This window comes from Sinocyclocheilus grahami, unplaced genomic scaffold, assembly GCF_001515645.1.
Source record: "Sinocyclocheilus grahami isolate Dianchi unplaced genomic scaffold, SAMN03320097.WGS_v1.1 scaffold56.1, whole genome shotgun sequence".
NCBI lineage: Eukaryota > Metazoa > Chordata > Actinopteri > Cypriniformes > Cyprinidae > Sinocyclocheilus > Sinocyclocheilus grahami.
The window spans coordinates 691,165-716,556 of record NW_015505235.1 but is presented as its reverse complement, the minus strand read 5'-3'; the positions used below and the strand labels follow the sequence as shown (position 1 = coordinate 716,556).

The 25,392-nt window shown below is 38.1% G+C and overlaps 1 protein-coding gene across 1 annotated transcript in view; it reads right to left on the bottom strand.

Moving 5' to 3' along the window:
- Positions 1-13,502: 13,502 nt before the first annotated feature.
- Positions 13,503-25,392, bottom strand: part of LOC107584024 (FYVE, RhoGEF and PH domain-containing protein 4-like) — a 13,776-nt gene continuing 1,886 nt past the window's right edge. The window contains exons 3-15 of the mRNA XM_016270429.1: positions 24,552-24,644; positions 22,967-23,112; positions 22,729-22,885; positions 21,541-21,679; positions 21,250-21,308; positions 20,780-20,926; positions 19,737-19,909; positions 19,626-19,656; positions 18,743-18,826; positions 18,509-18,634; positions 18,237-18,386; positions 16,848-16,991; positions 13,503-13,763 (exon numbers count right to left, since the gene is read on the bottom strand). Coding sequence (XP_016125915.1) covers positions 13,503-13,763; positions 16,848-16,991; positions 18,237-18,386; positions 18,509-18,634; positions 18,743-18,826; positions 19,626-19,656; positions 19,737-19,909; positions 20,780-20,926; positions 21,250-21,308; positions 21,541-21,679; positions 22,729-22,885; positions 22,967-23,112; positions 24,552-24,644 — 1,710 coding nt within the window. The remainder of the gene's footprint in view (positions 13,764-16,847; positions 16,992-18,236; positions 18,387-18,508; positions 18,635-18,742; positions 18,827-19,625; positions 19,657-19,736; positions 19,910-20,779; positions 20,927-21,249; positions 21,309-21,540; positions 21,680-22,728; positions 22,886-22,966; positions 23,113-24,551; positions 24,645-25,392) is intronic.

Genomic DNA, 25,392 nt, shown 5'->3' with positions numbered 1-25,392 from the left:
ACATTAAAATATCTGATATTAATCAACTGACTGCATATAGTATGCAATGAAAAATCAATTTATACACTCCCAAAAATATCCAATCTGTTCTGTAAGGTTTCACATTCTAATCAATATTCTATTCCGCTGAGTTACACGCGTAACACTGCAAAAGCTGGAAAACTGCCTTGTCTTTTCAGGTACCATCAGGCACACCATCATGGCAGCTGTTGGCAAGGTCGTCATCGACTGGCGTCTGGCATTCTGGCATCTCCCCAATCACGGCCTTGTGTATCACTTTTAGCCAGCGCAGTTTCACTTCCTCCGTGTCGGCAATGAAGCAGTGAACAGATTTGGACTGGCACAGACGGAAGCTGGTGGGAGGATGATCCACAGACCGTTGGACATCTTCAACCTGGTAACCCAGGAGCGGGATGGTACACTGGGCTTTGACATCCTAAGAACAAAATCCCAGAGAAACCGGACTCATTCAAGGCTGAAAATGACCCCATGATTTACTCACCCTCAAGCCATACTAGGTGTATATGATTTTCTTCTTTCAGACAAATACAGTCGGAGATCCACAGACCGTTGGACATCTTCAACCTGGTAACCCAGGAGCGGGATGGTACACTGGGCTTTGACATCCTAAGAACAAAATCCCAGAGAAACCGGACTCATTCAAGGCTGAAAATGACCCCATGATTTACTCACCCTCAAGCCATACTAGGTGTATATGATTTTCTTCTTTCAGACAAATACAGTCGGAGTTATTTTAAAAATGTCCTTGCTCTTCCAAGCTTTATAATGGCAGCGAATGGGGGTTGAGATTTTGAAGCTCAAAAAAGTTCATCCATCCATCATAAAAAGTGCTCCACACGGCTCCGGGGGGGTAATAAAGGCCTTCTGCATTTGTGTAAGAAAAATATCTAACTGCTAACTGTCATATGCGTGTTCACAATAGAGTGGTGTTCCAGTGGATGATGTAGGACGTAGACTTAGGCGGCGTGTCCACCAATGTGTTTTTCCCTGTGGCTAGCGTATTTTTCAGCGCCGCGTTTTTTAAAACACCAGGAGCGTGCCGAGCGCTGAGCATCTTTTTCGCGCTGAGCGCTAAGCATTCTGGCATTTTTTTCTCAGCACTGAGAGTTGAAGAATGTTCAACTTTGGGTAAAACGCTGCGCTCATCACTGTCACTTTCTAGTCAGCCAACCAATCAGAGTGGAGGAGGGGCGGGACTAATACCGACCACCCGGCTAGTACAACCACTGAACAACAATGGAGAAGTTAATATTGCTTGTCTCCGAGTATTTTTTGTCTTTAACAGATTGAATTTCAGGACTACCATAATATTGTTATAAAAATAATGCTTGGAGAAACATTATACTCGCTATGCGTTTGCCATCACTTCAGCGGATATTCCGTATCATAGCAACCACAGCATCTCAACGGAAAAAAAAACCCCCTCTGCGCTCTCAAGCACTCACAGCTTGGCGTTTTCAGGAGAGCGCCTGGTGTTTTCAGCTGGCAAAAAACGCTTTGGTGGACATGCAGCCTTAGCATATGCTCCGGCGCGAATATGCTAGTCTCACAAGAACCAAGCTTTGTTTACAGCAAAGAAAAACCAGTCTCCTCTTGGCCTATTTTGAAATCCTCAGACATTTGTCTTTACAAATCCTCATTCTGTACTTATAATTCGTGACTGGTGTTTTGTTTTGCTCTCTCCTCTGCACTTCTGCATCACTCCTCACCGGAGCTTACTCTACGCCTACAGCATCCACAGAAACACCACTCACTCGAGAACGCGTGTACAACAGTTAGCAGAAGCTAGAGATTATGGTATCTAAAGTCTTAAATATCCATCATAAAAAGTGCTCCACACGGCTCCGGGGGGGTAATAAAGGCCTTCTGCATTTGTGTAAGAAAAATATCTAACTGCTAACTGTCATATGCGTGTTCACAATAGAGTGGTGTTCCAGTGGATGATGTAGGACGTAGACTTAGGCGGCGTGTCCACCAATGTGTTTTTCCCTGTGGCTAGCGTATTTTTCAGCGCCGCGTTTTTTAAAACACCAGGAGCGTGCCGAGCGCTGAGCATCTTTTTCGCGCTGAGCGCTAAGCATTCTGGCATTTTTTTCTCAGCACTGAGAGTTGAAGAATGTTCAACTTTGGGTAAAACGCTGCGCTCATCACTGTCACTTTCTAGTCAGCCAACCAATCAGAGTGGAGGAGGGGCGGGACTAATACTGACCACCCGGCTAGTACAACCACTGAACAACAATGGAGAAGTTAATATTGCTTGTCTCCGAGTATTTTTTGTCTTTAACAGATTGAATTTCAGGACTACCATAATATTGTTATAAAAATAATGCTTGGAGAAACATTATACTCGCTATGCGTTTGCCATCACTTCAGCGGATATTCCGTATCATAGCAACCACAGCATCTCAACGGAAAAAAAAACCCCCTCTGCGCTCTCAAGCACTCACAGCTTGGCGTTTTCAGGAGAGCGCCTGGTGTTTTCAGCTGGCAAAAAACGCTTTGGTGGACATGCAGCCTTAGCATATGCTCCGGTGCGAATATGCTAGTCTCACAAGAACCAAGCTTTGTTTACAGCAAAGAAAAACCAGTCTCCTCTTGGCCTATTTTGAAATCCTCAGACATTTGTCTTTACAAATCCTCATTCTGTACTTATAATTCGTCACTGGTGTTTTGTTTTGCTCTCTCCTCTGCACTTCTGCATCACTCCTCACCGGAGCTTACTCTACGCCTACAGCATCCACAGAAACACCACTCACTCGAGAACGCGTGTACAACAGTTAGCAGAAGCTAGAGATTATGGTATCTAAAGTCTTAAATATGGATATTTTTCTTACGCAAACGCATAGATTCGCTTCAGAAGGCCTTTATTAACCCCCAAGAACCTTGTGGAGTAATTTGGGATTCAGATGTTACCTACATTGTTTCTACAACATTCTGACTGGTTGCTAGGGTGTTGCTTAGGTGGTCTAATTGGTTTCTTTAAGGTGGTTTCTCGGGTTTCAAATGGTAGTTAAAATGTTGCTATGGAAGTTCTGAGTGGTTGCTAAATTGTTGCTTAGATATTCAAAGTGGTTTCTAGGGATTCAGATGTTACCTACATTGTTTCTACAACATTCTGACTGGTTGCTAGGGTGTTGCTTAGGTGGTCTAATTGGTTTCTTTAAGGTGGTTTCTCGGGTTTCAAATGGTAGTTAAAATGTTGCTATGGAAGTTCTGAGTGGTTGCTAAATTGTTGCTTAGATATTCAAAGTGGTTTCTAGGGATTCAGATGTTACCTACATTGTTTCTACAACATTCTGACTGGTTGCTAGGGTGTTGCTTAGGTGGTCTAATTGGTTTCTTTAAGGTGGTTTCTCGGGTTTCAAATGGTAGTTAAAATGTTGCTATGGAAGTTCTGAGTGGTTGCTAAATTGTTGCTTAGATATTCAAAGTGGTTTCTAGGGATTCAGATGTTACCTACATTGTTTCTACAACATTCTGACTGGTTGCTAGGGTGTTGCTTAGGTGGTCTAATTGGTTTCTTTAAGGTGGTTTCTCGGGTTTCAAATGGTAGTTAAAATGTTGCTATGGAAGTTCTGAGTGGTTGCTAAATTGTTGCTTAGATATTCAAAGTGGTTTCTAGGGATTCAGATGTTACCTACATTGTTTCTACAACATTCTGACTGGTTGCTAGGGTGTTGCTTAGGTGGTCTAATTGGTTTCTTTAAGGTGGTTTCTCGGGTTTCAAATGGTAGTTAAAATGTTGCTATGGAAGTTCTGAGTGGTTGCTAAATTGTTGCTTAGATATTCAAAGTGGTTTCTAGGGATTCAGATGTTACCTACATTGTTTCTACAACATTCTGACTGGTTGCTAGGGTGTTGCTTAGGTGGTCTAATTGGTTTCTTTAAGGTGGTTTCTCGGGTTTCAAATGGTAGTTAAAATGTTGCTATGGAAGTTCTGAGTGGTTGCTAAATTGTTGCTTAGATATTCAAAGTGGTTTCTAGGGATTCAGATGTTACCTACATTGTTTCTACAACATTCTGACTGGTTGCTAGGGTGTTGCTTAGGTGGTCTAATTGGTTTCTTTAAGGTGGTTTCTCGGGTTTCAAATGGTAGTTAAAATGTTGCTATGGAAGTTCTGAGTGGTTGCTAAATTGTTGCTTAGATATTCAAAGTGGTTTCTAGGGATTCAGATGTTACCTACATTGTTTCTACAACATTCTGACTGGTTGCTAGGGTGTTGCTTAGGTGGTCTAATTGGTTTCTTTAAGGTGGTTTCTCGGGTTTCAAATGGTAGTTAAAATGTTGCTATGGAAGTTCTGAGTGGTTGCTAAATTGTTGCTTAGATATTCAAAGTGGTTTCTAGGGATTCAGATGTTACCTACATTGTTTCTACAACATTCTGACTGGTTGCTAGGGTGTTGCTTAGGTGGTCTAATTGGTTTCTTTAAGGTGGTTTCTCGGGTTTCAAATGGTAGTTAAAATGTTGCTATGGAAGTTCTGAGTGGTTGCTAAATTGTTGCTTAGATATTCAAAGTGGTTTCTAGGGATTCAGATGTTACCTACATTGTTTCTACAACATTCTGACTGGTTGCTAGGGTGTTGCTTAGGTGGTCTAATTGGTTTCTTTAAGGTGGTTTCTCGGGTTTCAAATGGTAGTTAAAATGTTGCTATGGAAGTTCTGAGTGGTTGCTAAATTGTTGCTTAGATATTCAAAGTGGTTTCTAGGGATTCAGATGTTACCTACATTGTTTCTACAACATTCTGACTGGTTGCTAGGGTGTTGCTTAGGTGGTCTAATTGGTTTCTTTAAGGTGGTTTCTCGGGTTTCAAATGGTAGTTAAAATGTTGCTATGGAAGTTCTGAGTGGTTGCTAAATTGTTGCTTAGATATTCAAAGTGGTTTCTAGGGATTCAGATGTTACCTACATTGTTTCTACAACATTCTGACTGGTTGCTAGGGTGTTGCTTAGGTGGTCTAATTGGTTTCTTTAAGGTGGTTTCTCGGGTTTCAAATGGTAGTTAAAATGTTGCTATGGAAGTTCTGAGTGGTTGCTAAATTGTTGCTTAGATATTCAAAGTGGTTTCTAGGGATTCAGATGTTACCTACATTGTTTCTACAACATTCTGACTGGTTGCTAGGGTGTTGCTTAGGTGGTCTAATTGGTTTCTTTAAGGTGGTTTCTCGGGTTTCAAATGGTAGTTAAAATGTTGCTATGGAAGTTCTGAGTGGTTGCTAAATTGTTGCTTAGATATTCAAAGTGGTTTCTAGGGATTCAGATGTTACCTACATTGTTTCTACAACATTCTGACTGGTTGCTAGGGTGTTGCTTAGGTGGTCTAATTGGTTTCTTTAAGGTGGTTTCTCGGGTTTCAAATGGTAGTTAAAATGTTGCTATGGAAGTTCTGAGTGGTTGCTAAATTGTTGCTTAGATATTCAAAGTGGTTTCTAGGGATTCAGATGTTACCTACATTGTTTCTACAACATTCTGACTGGTTGCTAGGGTGTTGCTTAGGTGGTCTAATTGGTTTCTTTAAGGTGGTTTCTCGGGTTTCAAATGGTAGTTAAAATGTTGCTATGGAAGTTCTGAGTGGTTGCTAAATTGTTGCTTAGATATTCAAAGTGGTTTCTAGGGATTCAGATGTTACCTACATTGTTTCTACAACATTCTGACTGGTTGCTAGGGTGTTGCTTAGGTGGTCTAATTGGTTTCTTTAAGGTGGTTTCTCGGGTTTCAAATGGTAGTTAAAATGTTGCTATGGAAGTTCTGAGTGGTTGCTAAATTGTTGCTTAGATATTCAAAGTGGTTTCTAGGGATTCAGATGTTACCTACATTGTTTCTACAACATTCTGACTGGTTGCTAGGGTGTTGCTTAGGTGGTCTAATTGGTTTCTTTAAGGTGGTTTCTCGGGTTTCAAATGGTAGTTAAAATGTTGCTATGGAAGTTCTGAGTGGTTGCTAAATTGTTGCTTAGATATTCAAAGTGGTTTCTAGGGATTCAGATGTTACCTACATTGTTTCTACAACATTCTGACTGGTTGCTAGGGTGTTGCTTAGGTGGTCTAATTGGTTTCTTTAAGGTGGTTTCTCGGGTTTCAAATGGTAGTTAAAATGTTGCTATGGAAGTTCTGAGTGGTTGCTAAATTGTTGCTTAGATATTCAAAGTGGTTTCTAGGGATTCAGATGTTACCTACATTGTTTCTACAACATTCTGACTGGTTGCTAGGGTGTTGCTTAGGTGGTCTAATTGGTTTCTTTAAGGTGGTTTCTCGGGTTTCAAATGGTAGTTAAAATGTTGCTATGGAAGTTCTGAGTGGTTGCTAAATTGTTGCTTAGATATTCAAAGTGGTTTCTAGGGATTCAGATGTTACCTACATTGTTTCTACAACATTCTGACTGGTTGCTAGGGTGTTGCTTAGGTGGTCTAATTGGTTTCTTTAAGGTGGTTTCTCGGGTTTCAAATGGTAGTTAAAATGTTGCTATGGAAGTTCTGAGTGGTTGCTAAATTGTTGCTTAGATATTCAAAGTGGTTTCTAGGGATTCAGATGTTACCTACATTGTTTCTACAACATTCTGACTGGTTGCTAGGGTGTTGCTTAGGTGGTCTAATTGGTTTCTTTAAGGTGGTTTCTCGGGTTTCAAATGGTAGTTAAAATGTTGCTATGGAAGTTCTGAGTGGTTGCTAAATTGTTGCTTAGATATTCAAAGTGGTTTCTAGGGATTCAGATGTTACCTACATTGTTTCTACAACATTCTGACTGGTTGCTAGGGTGTTGCTTAGGTGGTCTAATTGGTTTCTTTAAGGTGGTTTCTCGGGTTTCAAATGGTAGTTAAAATGTTGCTATGGAAGTTCTGAGTGGTTGCTAAATTGTTGCTTAGATATTCAAAGTGGTTTCTAGGGATTCAGATGTTACCTACATTGTTTCTACAACATTCTGACTGGTTGCTAGGGTGTTGCTTAGGTGGTCTAATTGGTTTCTTTAAGGTGGTTTCTCGGGTTTCAAATGGTAGTTAAAATGTTGCTATGGAAGTTCTGAGTGGTTGCTAAATTGTTGCTTAGATATTCAAAGTGGTTTCTAGGGATTCAGATGTTACCTACATTGTTTCTACAACATTCTGACTGGTTGCTAGGGTGTTGCTTAGGTGGTCTAATTGGTTTCTTTAAGGTGGTTTCTCGGGTTTCAAATGGTAGTTAAAATGTTGCTATGGAAGTTCTGAGTGGTTGCTAAATTGTTGCTTAGATATTCAAAGTGGTTTCTAGGGATTCAGATGTTACCTACATTGTTTCTACAACATTCTGACTGGTTGCTAGGGTGTTGCTTAGGTGGTCTAATTGGTTTCTTTAAGGTGGTTTCTCGGGTTTCAAATGGTAGTTAAAATGTTGCTATGGAAGTTCTGAGTGGTTGCTAAATTGTTGCTTAGATATTCAAAGTGGTTTCTAGGGATTCAGATGTTACCTACATTGTTTCTACAACATTCTGACTGGTTGCTAGGGTGTTGCTTAGGTGGTCTAATTGGTTTCTTTAAGGTGGTTTCTCGGGTTTCAAATGGTAGTTAAAATGTTGCTATGGAAGTTCTGAGTGGTTGCTAAATTGTTGCTTAGATATTCAAAGTGGTTTCTAGGGATTCAGATGTTACCTACATTGTTTCTACAACATTCTGACTGGTTGCTAGGGTGTTGCTTAGGTGGTCTAATTGGTTTCTTTAAGGTGGTTTCTCGGGTTTCAAATGGTAGTTAAAATGTTGCTATGGAAGTTCTGAGTGGTTGCTAAATTGTTGCTTAGATATTCAAAGTGGTTTCTAGGGATTCAGATGTTACCTACATTGTTTCTACAACATTCTGACTGGTTGCTAGGGTGTTGCTTAGGTGGTCTAATTGGTTTCTTTAAGGTGGTTTCTCGGGTTTCAAATGGTAGTTAAAATGTTGCTATGGAAGTTCTGAGTGGTTGCTAAATTGTTGCTTAGATATTCAAAGTGGTTTCTAGGGATTCAGATGTTACCTACATTGTTTCTACAACATTCTGACTGGTTGCTAGGGTGTTGCTTAGGTGGTCTAATTGGTTTCTTTAAGGTGGTTTCTCGGGTTTCAAATGGTAGTTAAAATGTTGCTATGGAAGTTCTGAGTGGTTGCTAAATTGTTGCTTAGATATTCAAAGTGGTTTCTAGGGATTCAGATGTTACCTACATTGTTTCTACAACATTCTGACTGGTTGCTAGGGTGTTGCTTAGGTGGTCTAATTGGTTTCTTTAAGGTGGTTTCTCGGGTTTCAAATGGTAGTTAAAATGTTGCTATGGAAGTTCTGAGTGGTTGCTAAATTGTTGCTTAGATATTCAAAGTGGTTTCTAGGGATTCAGATGTTACCTACATTGTTTCTACAACATTCTGACTGGTTGCTAGGGTGTTGCTTAGGTGGTCTAATTGGTTTCTTTAAGGTGGTTTCTCGGGTTTCAAATGGTAGTTAAAATGTTGCTATGGAAGTTCTGAGTGGTTGCTAAATTGTTGCTTAGATATTCAAAGTGGTTTCTAGGGATTCAGATGTTACCTACATTGTTTCTACAACATTCTGACTGGTTGCTAGGGTGTTGCTTAGGTGGTCTAATTGGTTTCTTTAAGGTGGTTTCTCGGGTTTCAAATGGTAGTTAAAATGTTGCTATGGAAGTTCTGAGTGGTTGCTAAATTGTTGCTTAGATATTCAAAGTGGTTTCTAGGGATTCAGATGTTACCTACATTGTTTCTACAACATTCTGACTGGTTGCTAGGGTGTTGCTTAGGTGGTCTAATTGGTTTCTTTAAGGTGGTTTCTCGGGTTTCAAATGGTAGTTAAAATGTTGCTATGGAAGTTCTGAGTGGTTGCTAAATTGTTGCTTAGATATTCAAAGTGGTTTCTAGGGATTCAGATGTTACCTACATTGTTTCTACAACATTCTGACTGGTTGCTAGGGTGTTGCTTAGGTGGTCTAATTGGTTTCTTTAAGGTGGTTTCTCGGGTTTCAAATGGTAGTTAAAATGTTGCTATGGAAGTTCTGAGTGGTTGCTAAATTGTTGCTTAGATATTCAAAGTGGTTTCTAGGGATTCAGATGTTACCTACATTGTTTCTACAACATTCTGACTGGTTGCTAGGGTGTTGCTTAGGTGGTCTAATTGGTTTCTTTAAGGTGGTTTCTCGGGTTTCAAATGGTAGTTAAAATGTTGCTATGGAAGTTCTGAGTGGTTGCTAAATTGTTGCTTAGATATTCAAAGTGGTTTCTAGGGATTCAGATGTTACCTACATTGTTTCTACAACATTCTGACTGGTTGCTAGGGTGTTGCTTAGGTGGTCTAATTGGTTTCTTTAAGGTGGTTTCTCGGGTTTCAAATGGTAGTTAAAATGTTGCTATGGAAGTTCTGAGTGGTTGCTAAATTGTTGCTTAGATATTCAAAGTGGTTTCTAGGGATTCAGATGTTACCTACATTGTTTCTACAACATTCTGACTGGTTGCTAGGGTGTTGCTTAGGTGGTCTAATTGGTTTCTTTAAGGTGGTTTCTCGGGTTTCAAATGGTAGTTAAAATGTTGCTATGGAAGTTCTGAGTGGTTGCTAAATTGTTGCTTAGATATTCAAAGTGGTTTCTAGGGATTCAGATGTTACCTACATTGTTTCTACAACATTCTGACTGGTTGCTAGGGTGTTGCTTAGGTGGTCTAATTGGTTTCTTTAAGGTGGTTTCTCGGGTTTCAAATGGTAGTTAAAATGTTGCTATGGAAGTTCTGAGTGGTTGCTAAATTGTTGCTTAGATATTCAAAGTGGTTTCTAGGGATTCAGATGTTACCTACATTGTTTCTACAACATTCTGACTGGTTGCTAGGGTGTTGCTTAGGTGGTCTAATTGGTTTCTTTAAGGTGGTTTCTCGGGTTTCAAATGGTAGTTAAAATGTTGCTATGGAAGTTCTGAGTGGTTGCTAAATTGTTGCTTAGATATTCAAAGTGGTTTCTAGGGATTCAGATGTTACCTACATTGTTTCTACAACATTCTGACTGGTTGCTAGGGTGTTGCTTAGGTGGTCTAATTGGTTTCTTTAAGGTGGTTTCTCGGGTTTCAAATGGTAGTTAAAATGTTGCTATGGAAGTTCTGAGTGGTTGCTAAATTGTTGCTTAGATATTCAAAGTGGTTTCTAGGGATTCAGATGTTACCTACATTGTTTCTACAACATTCTGACTGGTTGCTAGGGTGTTGCTTAGGTGGTCTAATTGGTTTCTTTAAGGTGGTTTCTCGGGTTTCAAATGGTAGTTAAAATGTTGCTATGGAAGTTCTGAGTGGTTGCTAAATTGTTGCTTAGATATTCAAAGTGGTTTCTAGGGATTCAGATGTTACCTACATTGTTTCTACAACATTCTGACTGGTTGCTAGGGTGTTGCTTAGGTGGTCTAATTGGTTTCTTTAAGGTGGTTTCTCGGGTTTCAAATGGTAGTTAAAATGTTGCTATGGAAGTTCTGAGTGGTTGCTAAATTGTTGCTTAGATATTCAAAGTGGTTTCTAGGGATTCAGATGTTACCTACATTGTTTCTACAACATTCTGACTGGTTGCTAGGGTGTTGCTTAGGTGGTCTAATTGGTTTCTTTAAGGTGGTTTCTCGGGTTTCAAATGGTAGTTAAAATGTTGCTATGGAAGTTCTGAGTGGTTGCTAAATTGTTGCTTAGATATTCAAAGTGGTTTCTAGGGATTCAGATGTTACCTACATTGTTTCTACAACATTCTGACTGGTTGCTAGGGTGTTGCTTAGGTGGTCTAATTGGTTTCTTTAAGGTGGTTTCTCGGGTTTCAAATGGTAGTTAAAATGTTGCTATGGAAGTTCTGAGTGGTTGCTAAATTGTTGCTTAGATATTCAAAGTGGTTTCTAGGGATTCAGATGTTACCTACATTGTTTCTACAACATTCTGACTGGTTGCTAGGGTGTTGCTTAGGTGGTCTAATTGGTTTCTTTAAGGTGGTTTCTCGGGTTTCAAATGGTAGTTAAAATGTTGCTATGGAAGTTCTGAGTGGTTGCTAAATTGTTGCTTAGATATTCAAAGTGGTTTCTAGGGATTCAGATGTTACCTACATTGTTTCTACAACATTCTGACTGGTTGCTAGGGTGTTGCTTAGGTGGTCTAATTGGTTTCTTTAAGGTGGTTTCTCGGGTTTCAAATGGTAGTTAAAATGTTGCTATGGAAGTTCTGAGTGGTTGCTAAATTGTTGCTTAGATATTCAAAGTGGTTTCTAGGGATTCAGATGTTACCTACATTGTTTCTACAACATTCTGACTGGTTGCTAGGGTGTTGCTTAGGTGGTCTAATTGGTTTCTTTAAGGTGGTTTCTCGGGTTTCAAATGGTAGTTAAAATGTTGCTATGGAAGTTCTGAGTGGTTGCTAAATTGTTGCTTAGATATTCAAAGTGGTTTCTAGGGATTCAGATGTTACCTACATTGTTTCTACAACATTCTGACTGGTTGCTAGGGTGTTGCTTAGGTGGTCTAATTGGTTTCTTTAAGGTGGTTTCTCGGGTTTCAAATGGTAGTTAAAATGTTGCTATGGAAGTTCTGAGTGGTTGCTAAATTGTTGCTTAGATATTCAAAGTGGTTTCTAGGGATTCAGATGTTACCTACATTGTTTCTACAACATTCTGACTGGTTGCTAGGGTGTTGCTTAGGTGGTCTAATTGGTTTCTTTAAGGTGGTTTCTCGGGTTTCAAATGGTAGTTAAAATGTTGCTATGGAAGTTCTGAGTGGTTGCTAAATTGTTGCTTAGATATTCAAAGTGGTTTCTAGGGATTCAGATGTTACCTACATTGTTTCTACAACATTCTGACTGGTTGCTAGGGTGTTGCTTAGGTGGTCTAATTGGTTTCTTTAAGGTGGTTTCTCGGGTTTCAAATGGTAGTTAAAATGTTGCTATGGAAGTTCTGAGTGGTTGCTAAATTGTTGCTTAGATATTCAAAGTGGTTTCTAGGGATTCAGATGTTACCTACATTGTTTCTACAACATTCTGACTGGTTGCTAGGGTGTTGCTTAGGTGGTCTAATTGGTTTCTTTAAGGTGGTTTCTCGGGTTTCAAATGGTAGTTAAAATGTTGCTATGGAAGTTCTGAGTGGTTGCTAAATTGTTGCTTAGATATTCAAAGTGGTTTCTAGGGATTCAGATGTTACCTACATTGTTTCTACAACATTCTGACTGGTTGCTAGGGTGTTGCTTAGGTGGTCTAATTGGTTTCTTTAAGGTGGTTTCTCGGGTTTCAAATGGTAGTTAAAATGTTGCTATGGAAGTTCTGAGTGGTTGCTAAATTGTTGCTTAGATATTCAAAGTGGTTTCTAGGGATTCAGATGTTACCTACATTGTTTCTACAACATTCTGACTGGTTGCTAGGGTGTTGCTTAGGTGGTCTAATTGGTTTCTTTAAGGTGGTTTCTCGGGTTTCAAATGGTAGTTAAAATGTTGCTATGGAAGTTCTGAGTGGTTGCTAAATTGTTGCTTAGATATTCAAAGTGGTTTCTAGGGATTCAGATGTTACCTACATTGTTTCTACAACATTCTGACTGGTTGCTAGGGTGTTGCTTAGGTGTTCAAATTGCTTTCAAGGATTTTAGATGATAGCCAGGTTGTTGTTGTTACAGCGTTCTTATTGGTTGTTAGGCTGTTGCTCAGGTGTTGAAATTGGTCTCTAGGGTTTCAGATGGTAGCTACAGAGAGGTCTAAAGGCCCGTTCACACCAAGCACGATAACTATAAAGATAACGATAAAGATATAGTTCTAAAAATAGTTCTCAATATTAAAGAAGTTAACACCACAACTTTAATGATAACGATACAGAGGAACGATATCGTTGGAATCACTTTCAAAACGATTTTTCTCCAGCTGATGAATGATAAAACACTGACAGCCAATCAGAATCCATCCTGTTGTAACGAGCTCAAGAATTTAAAGCGGCAGACGCACGTGTGCTTAGAATAAACAGACGATATCGTTCGCTGGTGTGGATGCTAATATCGTTGTCTTTATAGTTATCGCTCTTGGTGTGAACGGGGCTTAAGGCTTAAGGCAATAGAGCTTAACCTTTATTAATTAATTTTAATGTCAATGTCCTACTATACAAAAAGCAATAAAATGCATAAATCTTAGGGACAGTGACAATGACGAACAGCATATTAACATTACAAATTTAAAATATACATAAAACATGATGTCACAAAGAGAAAGGCTAATAAATCACAAAGCATAATTCAGACTTTTGTAAACTAAGACAATATAATGATTTACATAATCACACACTAAATGTTTTTACTAGTCTGATTCTGAGGTCGACATTATAATACATTAAAATATCTGATATTAATCAACTGACTGCATATAGTATGCAATGAAAAATCAATTTATACACTCCCAAAAATATCCAATCTGTTCTGTAAGGTTTCACATTCTAATCAATATTCTATTCCGCTGAGTTACACGCGTAACACTGCAAAAGCTGGAAAACTGCCTTGTCTTTTCAGGTACCATCAGGCACACCATCATGGCAGCTGTTGGCAAGGTCGTCATCGACTGGCGTCTGGCATTCTGGCATCTCCCCAATCACGGCCTTGTGTATCACTTTTAGCCAGCGCAGTTTCACTTCCTCCGTGTCGGCAATGAAGCAGTGAACAGATTTGGACTGGCACAGACGGAAGCTGGTGGGAGGATGATCCACAGACCGTTGGACATCTTCAACCTGGTAACCCAGGAGCGGGATGGTACACTGGGCTTTGACATCCTAAGAACAAAATCCCAGAGAAACCGGACTCATTCAAGGCTGAAAATGACCCCATGATTTACTCACCCTCAAGCCATACTAGGTGTATATGATTTTCTTCTTTCAGACAAATACAGTCGGAGTTATTTTAAAAATGTCCTTGCTCTTCCAAGCTTTATAATGGCAGTGAATGGGGGTTGAGATTTTGAAGCTCAAAAAAGTTCATCCATCCATCATAAAAAGTGCTCCACACGGCTCCGGGGGGGTAATAAAGGCCTTCTGCATTTGTGTAAGAAAAATATCTAACTGCTAACTGTCATATGCGTGTTCACAATAGAGTGGTGTTCCAGTGGATGATGTAGGACGTAGACTTAGGCGGCGTGTCCACCAATGTGTTTTTCCCTGTGGCTAGCGTATTTTTCAGCGCCGCGTTTTTTAAAACACCAGGAGCGTGCCGAGCGCTGAGCATCTTTTTCGCGCTGAGCGCTAAGCATTCTGGCATTTTTTTCTCAGCACTGAGAGTTGAAGAATGTTCAACTTTGGGTAAAACGCTGCGCTCATCACTGTCACTTTCTAGTCAGCCAACCAATCAGAGGGGAGGAGGGGCGGGACTAATACTGACCACCCGGCTAGTACAACCACTGAACAACAATGGAGAAGTTAATATTGCTTGTCTCCGAGTATTTTTTGTCTTTAACAGATTGAATTTCAGGACTACCATAATATTGTTATAAAAATAATGCTTGGAGAAACATTATACTCGCTATGCGTTTGCCATCACTTCAGCGGATATTCCGTATCATAGCAACCACAGCATCTCAACGGAAAAACCCCCCCCCTCTGCACTCTCAAGCACTCACAGCTTGGCGTTTTCAGGAGAGCGCCTGGTGTTTTCAGCTGGCAAAAAACGCTTTGGTGGACATGCAGCCTTAGCATATGCTCCGGCGCGAATATGCTAGTCTCACAAGAACCAAGCTTTGTTTACAGCAAAGAAAAACCAGTCTCCTCTTGGCCTATTTTGAAATCCTCAGACATTTGTCTTTACAAATCCTCATTCTGTACTTATAATTCGTGACTGGTGTTTTGTTTTGCTCTCTCCTCTGCACTTCTGCATCACTCCTCACCGGAGCTTACTCTACGCCTACAGCATCCACAGAAACACCACTCACTCGAGAACGCGTGTACAACAGTTAGCAGAAGCTAGAGATTATGGTATCTAAAGTCTTAAATATGGATATTTTTCTTACGCAAACGCATAGATTCGCTTCAGAAGGCCTTTATTAACCCCCAAGAACCTTGTGGAGTAATTATTATGATGGATGGATGCACTTTTTTGGGCTTCAAAATCTCAACACCCCATTCACTGCCATTATAAAATTATATTACATTTTTAAATATAACTCCGATTGTATTCGTCTGAAAGAAGAAAGTCATATACACCTAGGATGCCTTGAGGTTGAGTAAATCATGGGGTAATTACATTTTTGGGGTAAACTACCCCTTTAATATTTAAAAGTAGATAAGTTATTAAAAGCTAGGGTGTTGCTATGGTGTTCTAAATGACTGCTAATGTTTCAGATGGTAGCTAGGATGTTGTTAAGTAATTTCTAAGGTGATCTGAGTGTTTGCTAGGGCATTGCTTTGTCAAGCTAACATAATATGAAGTAAGCTACACAATGCCTTTGCATTTGGTTTATATCGCATCATTGAAGGCTAATTAATGTGAGCTCGACTACACTGCATCTCTCACCTGTGGAGCGCCGTACAGGTAAAGAACAAGTGCGTCGTGCTGCGGAATCACACACCAGACCCTCTGACACGGTTTAGTTCGGTCTGTACTGTACTGCAGAAAGCCACAAAGGAAACTGTTTCCTGAGACCTGAGCTGCTTCAATCTGGTAAAGGTCAAGAGGAGAAAACGAAAAATCAAGCAGAGGTGTAAAGTATTTGAGTAAATGTAATTAATTACAGTACTTGAGTATCTTCTTGGGTACTCTGTGGTTTTACAAAGATAGCATCAAAGATATTAGCAAGTTTTACTCTCTACTTCACTACATTTTTGAATAAGCACTGTACTCTTTACTCCACGAGTGTCGCAATTACACATTACATTTTGCACGGCACCTATCTTTTTCTGCAGCCGTTTTTTTCTGCTACAAAAGAAGTGATATCACCAACTGAAAGTACCATATCTTGTGCATCTCTCAAGCACTCACAGCTTGGCGTTTTCAGGAGAGCGCCTGGTGTTTTCAGCTGGCAAAAAACGCTTTGGTGGACATGCAGCCTTAGCATATGCTCCGGTGCGAATATGCTAGTCTCACAAGAACCAAGCTTTGTTTACAGCAAAGAAAAACCAGTCTCCTCTTGGCCTATTTTGAAATCCTCAGACATTTGTCTTTACAAATCCTCATTCTGTACTTATAATTCGTGACTGGTGTTTTGTTTTGCTCTCTCCTCTGCACTTCTGCATCACTCCTCACCGGAGCTTACTCTACGCCTACAGCATCCACAGAAACACCACTCACTCGAGAACGCGTGTACAACAGTTAGCAGAAGCTAGAGATTATGGTATCTAAAGTCGTAAATATGGATATTTTTCTTACGCAAACGCATAGATTCGCTTCAGAAGGCCTTTATTAACCCCCAAGAACCTTGTGGAGTAATTATTATGATGGATGGATGCACTTTTTTGGGCTTCAAAATCTCAACACCCCATTCACTGCCATTATAAAATTATACTACATTTTTAAATATAACTCCGATTGTATTCGTCTGAAAGAAGAAAGTCATATACACCTAGGATGCCTTGAGGTTGAGTAAATCATGGGGTAATTACATTTTTGGGGTAAACTACCCCTTTAATATTTAAAAGTAGATAAGTTATTAAAAGCTAGGGTGTTGCTATGGTGTTCTAAATGACTGCTAATGTTTCAGATGGTAGCTAGGATGTTGTTAAGTAATTTCTAAGGTGATCTGAGTGTTTGCTAGGGCATTGCTTTGTCAAGCTAACATAATATGAAGTAAGCTACACAATGCCTTTGCATTTGGTTTATATCGCATCATTGAAGGCTAATTAATGTGAGCTCGACTACACTGCATCTCTCACCTGTGGAGCGCCGTACAGGTAAAGAACAAGTGCGTCGTGCTGCGGAATCACACACCAGACCCTCTGACACGGTTTAGTTCGGTCTGTACTGTACTGCAGAAAGCCACAAAGGAAACTGTTTCCTGAGACCTGAGCTGCTTCAATCTGGTAAAGGTCAAGAGGAGAAAACGAAAAATCAAGCAGAGGTGTAAAGTATTTGAGTAAATGTAATTAATTACAGTACTTGAGTATCTTCTTGGGTACTCTGTGGTTTTACAAAGATAGCATCAAAGATATTAGCAAGTTTTACTCTCTACTTCACTACATTTTTGAATAAGCACTGTACTCTTTACTCCACGAGTGTCGCAATTACACATTACATTTTGCACGGCACCTATCTTTTTCTGCAGCCGTTTTTTTCTGCTACAAAAGAAGTGATATCACCAACTGAAAGTACCATATCTTGTGCATTTTGCCCTTACTCACCCAAACTTGTCAACAAGGCTACTTTATGTGAATGTGAGTTCCTTAGCAAAAAGTAGTGATTTACAGGTGTTTTATAAATGAGATGATTTTTTTTTGTGCAATTTTAAGGTGCTCAGTTTTATTTTGGTTTTAGAAAATAAACGTGATTGCTCTCTTCATAAATCAACTCTTTCTTGTTTTTATTACATGTTCTCTGTGCCTTCTCTTGGACTTTTATGTCACTTCCTGTCTCCCATGGTGTTTGTCGCCAGTTTGGTCATTGGTTCCGCTTGATTAGTCTCCCCAGGGGCCTGCTTCATAAAACAAGTTTACCAAACAAGCCAGGCTTATTTCAGTTAGTCTGACTTATTGTCAGATTATTTGGTTCAAAATAAGTCAGACTAACTGAAATAAGCCTGGCTTGTTTGGTAAACTTGTTTTATGAAACAGCCCCCAGGTGCGTCTTGTTGATTTGTTAAGCTTGTTAGCCCCTTGTGTATATACAGCCCTAGTCTTTCTTTAGTTCCTTGTGAGCTGTTGAATGTAATAGTTTGCCCGTCATTCTGTTCTATGCTCCCTTTGGTTTTTGTTTTATTGTTTGTTCTAGTTTTTCCATTAAACACCTGCACATAGATCCTTGCCTCTGCCTGTTTTCCGCAGCTTCTCCACAACATTACAGTTTTTCACTGGCTTGTCTCTTTGACTAGTGCTTCTTTGAGCCTATATTTAGTATAAGTAAAATACTTAAGTACTGTTAAAATCAGATACTCTACGACTTTTACTCAAGTTGTTTTGGAATTGGTGGCTTGTACCTTGTAGTGGAGTATTTTTTTACTGTAAGGTATCTGTACTTTTACTCAAATATGGTTTTCAGGTACTCATTACACCTCTGAAATCAAGATTATTTCAAAAATGGTTCATGCAGACAGAAAAAACCCCCAAAACCTCAAGAATTCCTCTTTTCTTCCCGCTGACTGGTTCCTCAGCATCCGCTCGTCCGGTCACAATGAAGTAACAGTCTTTACACACTTTGTTTAATTTGTTGCCGTCGTACCTCAGCGATGCCTTGTAGTCCGAACATTTATAACACACAACCTAAGACACATTTCAAAACATTACAATCATCATCTTTGCAGCACAATGAAACGATCTGAGTTTTGAGTTCCACAGAAAGTGCTCGTTCAGATTTCCAGATAAACGTATACATGCAAACTCACGTATCCACAAGCCCTGCAGTGGTGTCTCCTGCGGGTCAGAGGGTTGAAGGGCTCCTTGCACTTCATGCACATGGTTACCTCATTGTCCCGAATCCAGCGCGGGGCTCTCTTCCCCAGCTCCTCTTTCTGAAAAACACATGAGCACAGATAAGGGAAGTGTCTTAAATGAAGATTTCCCCCTCAACCCCCACCACAGTCGTCTTTATGCATGACCAGTTTGCTCTTTCTACTTACAGAAACCTCATCCGCCACTTCTTTAGAGGCTGATTTGAATGTTTCGTTCTTCTGCTGAAAGATTTCAATGGTCTCCTGGAACGCCTAGAAAGCAAACAGCCTACATTGAAACTTAAGCTTATTACTGCCACGGAATAAAAAAAGAAAATCAAATAGTAATTGCAACTTTTTAATCTCACAATTCTGACTTTTTTTTCCGTGCAACTCTTGATTGCAGGATATAAACTCGCAATTGTGAGAATCAAACGTTTAGATATTTAATTTTGAGTTTATGTCTCACAATTCTGAATGATATAAACTAGCAACTAAAAAAAAGTTCATTTAGTTCTGAGTTTATATCTTTATATAGTTTGTTTTTTATCTAGTTTATATATCTTTATTTAGTTATCTTTATTCAGTTTATATCTTTATTTAGTTTATATTATCCTTGCAATTCTAAGAATAAAAGTCTGAACAGACATATAAGCTCAGAATTAAATATATAAACGTTTTTCTCACAATTGCGAGTTTATACATTGCAATTAAGAGTTGTGAAATAAAAAGTCACAAGTTTATTTCTGCCATTATGTCTCACAATTCTGAATGATATAAACTAGCAACTAAAAAAAAGTTCATTTAGTTCTGAGTTTATATCTTTATATAGTTTGTTTTTTATCTAGTTTATATATCTCACAACTCTGGACTTTTCCCCCCCTAACAATTCTAAAAAAAAGCTTAAAATACAAGATAAAAACAGAAATATGAGATATGAATTTGCAATTCTGAGGAAAAAAAGTCAGAATTGTGAGATGGAAAGTCAAAAAAAAAAAAAAGTATTTCCTGATTCTTACATTCATATAATTCAGATTTAAAGCAGCTTTGAGCAACTGAATGACACTGATACCTTGATCCAGTCCTCTTTGTCTTGCTCTGAGCTGTGAACCACAGAAAGCTACAGTCATTATGAGCTAAAACACACATGCTGTTCTCTATATCTGCATGGATCTGCCCTCACCTGGCCTGCAGCTCCAGGGTTCGCTCTTTACCCGACACCTGGAAAGTGTGAGGATAGTCTTCATTAGAGGTCTCAAGCACCTTCATGCCCTCAACGCCGACCCGCGTGCGCACAGTGAACCGCTGGCCCACCAGACTGAACTTGGGCACGCAGTACAGCAACATGTTGTTAAACTGAAAAGAGAAGGATGGCGTGGTTTAAACTCAATAATTTTGTCATGTTTTTCAGCTAAACATTCTTAAAGTCCCAATATGTAATTTTCGCCGCTAGAGGGAGCGTATTCAAAATAAACAAAGAGACAAAGGCGTACTTTGATGACGCCGTGACTGAGTGTGGAATCATGGGAGTTGTGGTCTTCATCCCCACAGCTGATGCAATCCGACGGGACTCGGGCAGAAATCATGTTCATGGATGAGCTAATGATTTATTAATGTAACAGAATGAAACGTGTTGAGGCTGAAAGCCGTCGAAGCGAAACGAGTCTGCTGAACGAGCGCGACACACGGCTCGAAAGCAGCGGAGCTTTTATTATGCCACAGTCCGGTCATGTGTATGTGGGGTAAAGCAGCGCTGTTTTATCATACTAGATACATTTGAAAGTTCTGTTATAATGCTACTCTGTGCGGTCGTCCCCGGTCTAATAAAACACACAACATATTAAAGAGTCTTTGGTGTTTCGAGGGGTTATGACGTCATTGGCAGGCGACACAATGACACTATGGACACGGTCGGTGTCACTAGTTAAAATTGCTTACTTCTCTGGATTTAAACATTCTTCGAACTGTTTGGGATAATGTATAAGTACAGAAGTCAGCAAAATATATAACACTGTTCTAGTGGTTTTTGGCTATTTTAATAAAAAAACTTACATATTGTGCCTTTAAATCAAGATACATTTACTTGAGAAACAAAATGACAAATCTTGTTTCTGAAAAATAAAAAAAACATCTAAATTAAGTGCCTTTGCTGCAAGTAAATGTATTTTGATTTAAGAATGTTTCGATGGAAAACAAGCCAAAAATACAGAGTAAGAAGCATCTAACCAGGAAAAGGTATCTCTCCATGGACGAGGTGTTTCTGGCGGCCAGCTTTAGGATTTGTCCTTCTTTAATGAGCTCGTTGGACGGGTTAACGATGTCCTCCTCACCTCCCAGCATCTCATAGATCTCCATGAGCTTCTTCAGGTTCTCCTGAAACACATGTAGAGAACTTCTGCATATAAAACCAGTGAAGAATTTAAAGAGAGCAAAACACTAATGACTTGTAGGGTCAGATTGTTGGTTGGTTGTTATTTCAATGCAATGCAATGCATTTTCAAGTTGAAATACTATACAAAAGCAATTTTAAAACCTATATAATGATAAATGGATTCAGCACTGACTCTTAAAAATGTATGTAAAAATAGTTGGCAATCGAATCACATTTACGACCACAATCGCATATGAAAATCATAAAGGGAGTCAGGAAACAGGCCATCTTGGTCTGACTAGGGTTAAGTGAAAGTGTCTCTCACCATCTTGCGGATGGCCATGTTGGAGTGTGTGGCAGCCATTGAGATGATGTTCAGAGACTCTGGAAAGGAGAAGGAGAAGTGATATCTCAGCTGACTCGTCCAGTTATGGAACTGAAAGCAGTTGGGAACTAAACACCACTTTTATTTGATCTCAAACGTTCACGTTCAGTTGCTCACAGAACCGTGCAAAATAAGTTCACTGTGCTTAAAACATAAAAAAATGACGTGCTTGTGCACATATTAGTTGCTTGAATTGTGAGAAAAGCAAAACCGAATGCGTGTATCTCTCACTCTTGGCCTGGCTGCGGTCGGGGTCGTCCTCCGGGAGTTTCTTCAGATAGTCTTTGAGCAGCATCTCGTAGCGAGGGACCCGCTGCACCGGCTCCAGCATGTGATGCTGCAGAGTCAGATTCCCACACACCTCCTGACTCTACACAAAAACAATTAACAGCTCATCCTTATCATCTTCTCCAACTATTAAACAATCATTGGTCTCTCCGCATTGTAATATTCAATCTAGTTTTTGAAGGTCATGCCATTCATGGATTTTCATACAGAAAATTATTGGGGGAAAAAACAACTTTTTATTAAGCTTAAAAAAAACATTTGAAATATTATGATAATATATTATGATAAATTGAAATATTATAAATGTATATCTATACTTTTACATCTATATCTTTCTCTCTCGCTCACTATATATATATATGTGTGTGTGTGTGTAAAATATGAGTTTAGGTAGTGATGACCACTTTTATATTATTTTATTTGATATATTTTCAGCTATTTAACTGGAAAATCCAGCCAAATTATTTTATATAATTTTTTTATATTTTAGTTATTTAATTGGAAAATCAGATAAAAATATGTTGGTTAAAAAAAAAGGTATAATAAGAGTTTGGGTAGTGATGAGTACTTTTATATTATTTTATATATATTCAGCTATTTAACTGGAAAACCAAACCAAATTATATTAAAAAAAAAAAAAGTTATAGTATGTGTATATATATATATATATATATTTAGCTATTCAACTGAAAAATCATATCAAATTATTTTGATATTTGTATATATTTTTAGCTATTTAACTGGAAAATCAGTCCAAGTTATTTTATATTAATTCTATATATATTTTATATATAAATATATAAAGCCATTTAACTAGACAGACAGACCAAAATATTTTGTATTATTTGTATATACTTGCAGCTGAATGAAAAATCACACCAAATTATTTTGATATTCGTATATATTTTTAGCTATTTAACTGGAAAATCACCCAATTATTTGATATTATTTTGATATATATTGAACTGGAAAAATCAGAAAACTAATTATTTGATATATTAGCTATTTAACTGGAAAATCAGACCAAAATGCTTTTAAAGGAGGTAGAATAAGAATTTAGGCAGTGATGAGTACTTTGCTGTTATAAGTTTATTTATTGGGTTATTTTCAGGTAAAAGCACACACACACACCTGTATGTCCTGAATGATGGTGTTAAACTGCACCGATCGCTCCGTCCACTGTTTGAGCAGGTCCATGGCGCTGTCGAAGTTCTTCACGTACTCCGCGTACATCCTGAGAAAGGGCGCGAGCTGTGCCAAGATGTCCCCGATGCGGGGCGTGGAGGCCCTGCAGGAGGACGCAGACGTGAGCGGGTGTGTGTGTGTGTGTGAGAGCGGAGAAGAAGCGTGAAGATGAATCGGCGCTCACCACTGGCTCATCCGCGTCTCCAGATCCGGCAGGAGGAACTGGCTGTGGAAGGTGTAGATGGATCCCACATTGGAGAAGATGCCCTTCACCACCTCCACAGGAAACATCCCTTTCCCAGCCTCCTCTGTGAGTCTAGCGCAGAACACCTGCAGAAACGCAGTACACACTTCACATGCACACTCTTAAAAATAAAAGGGTTTCTAAACGGCTTTTTGTAGCAATGCTATAGAAGAACCATTTTTGGTTCTCCAAAGAGGCTTTCAGCGATAATTTCTTAAAAGAACCATTTTTATTAGTGTGAAGAACATATGTGATCCTGGAGCACAAAAGCAGTCTTAAGTCGCTGGGGTATATTTGTAGAAATAGCCAAAAATACATTGTATGGGTCAAAATGATCGATTTTTCTTTTATGCCAAAAATCATTAGGATATTAAGTAAAGATGATGTTCCATGAAGATATTTTGTAAATTTCCTACTGTAAATATATTAAAACTTAATTTTTGATTAGTAATATGCATGGCTAAGAAATTCATTTGGACAACTTTAAAGATGATTTTCTCAATATTTAGATTTTTTTGCACCCTCAGATTCTAGATTTTCAAATAGTTGCATCTCGGCCAAATGTTGTCCTATCATAACACACCATACATCAATGGAAAGCTTATTTATTCAGCTTTCAGATGATGTATAAATCTCAATTTCGAAAAATTGACCCTTATGACTGGTTTTGTTATCCAGGGTCACATATTATTAATCTAAAAAAACTTTTTCCATTATAAAGAACTTGTATGCAATACAAAGGTTCTATTTTTTATTTCATTCAAAAAAATTATAATTTATTTAAATTACATTTAAATTTAATATTTAAATTAATTTAATCATTTTAAAATTAATAATTTAAACAAGTAATAAAAAAAAATAATATTGTTCATGGAGCCATACATGATCATTTTAAAATTAATCATGTAAGTAATTTAATCATTTAAAATTAATCATTTAATTAATGTAATATTTTTTTAAGTTACATTTTTAAATCATGATCAAGATTTTAACATTAATTTAAAATGAATAACTTAAACAATTAAACATTTATTAATGATTTAAAAAATAATTTAAATACAAATTTTACATGTAATAATTTCGGTAATTTAATCATTAATAATTTAAATAATTACATTTTAATACCTTTAAAAAAAGGTTCAATGGATGTTAAAGGTTTTCATGGAACCATAGATGATATTTTTTTAAATGAATAATTTAATAATAATAAATTTTTTGAATAATTGTCAAATTAATCATTTTAAAAATACTAATTAAATAATTTTAATAACTTTAAAAACATTCCATGGATGTTAAAGTTTAAAGTTCTTAATGGAACCATAAATGGTCATTTTTAAATTAATAATTTAACCAATTAAATATTTATATGCATTATGCAATAATGCATTCATATTTAAATAATGCAATCATTTAAAATAATTTACAAAGGTTCCATGGATGTTAAAGATTCTTCATGGAAGCATGGATGCCAATAAAGCAGCTTTATTTTTAAGAATGTAAAAGTGAGTGAAGAGCGTGGACTGACCTGGTCCAGCAAATGCAGCCGGGTCACATACGCTCTCTCCGTCTGCAGGAGCTCACTGGCTATCTTATAGAGCTTGAGCTCTTTGATCTGCTCCTGTTGAAAACAGCCTGTTATTTCCTCTCAGTTATTAAATCTGAAAGCATGACACATCTCTGCGGTAATGTAACTTAGGTAATGTCTGCTGCTGGAAAGCCACTAACATTCAGAGTAAAACTACACTGTCTGAGTGGAAAAAACAGGCTCATGTGGTCGATAAAAATATCTGATACCAGTCACACAAAGACGGCTTTAGTCTGACATTATGATGTGCAATATAATGAACATTTTTGCTAGTATTTAACAAGATTTTCACATTTCTCAAAGAAAATGACTTGATGTCATGATGCTAGAGTAATGTAGCTGGCTGTCAGGATGCCGTTTTCTGCTTCCCAAGATACTGTTTTTAGTCAAAAGATATTTTGGTCTCTAGATACAGCTAGCATCCCTTTTTCAAGGGACTGCACAGTTCACATTACATTTACGTTCATTAATTTAGCAGACAGTTTTATCTAAAGCCTTTACTAATAATTATTTTGAATAAATTTACATTTTTAATGATTATAATCATTTATTATATTTACATTTACATTTAGTCATTTAGCAGACGCTTTTATCCAAAGCGACTTACAAATGAGGACAATAAAAGCAGTCAAAACTAACAAAAGTGCAACAATATATAAGTGCAAATGACAAGTCTCGGTTAGCCTAACGCAGTACACGTAGCAAGGTGTGTATATATATATATATATTATACATATACACACACACACACACACAAAGAAAAACAAGTAGATAGAATAGA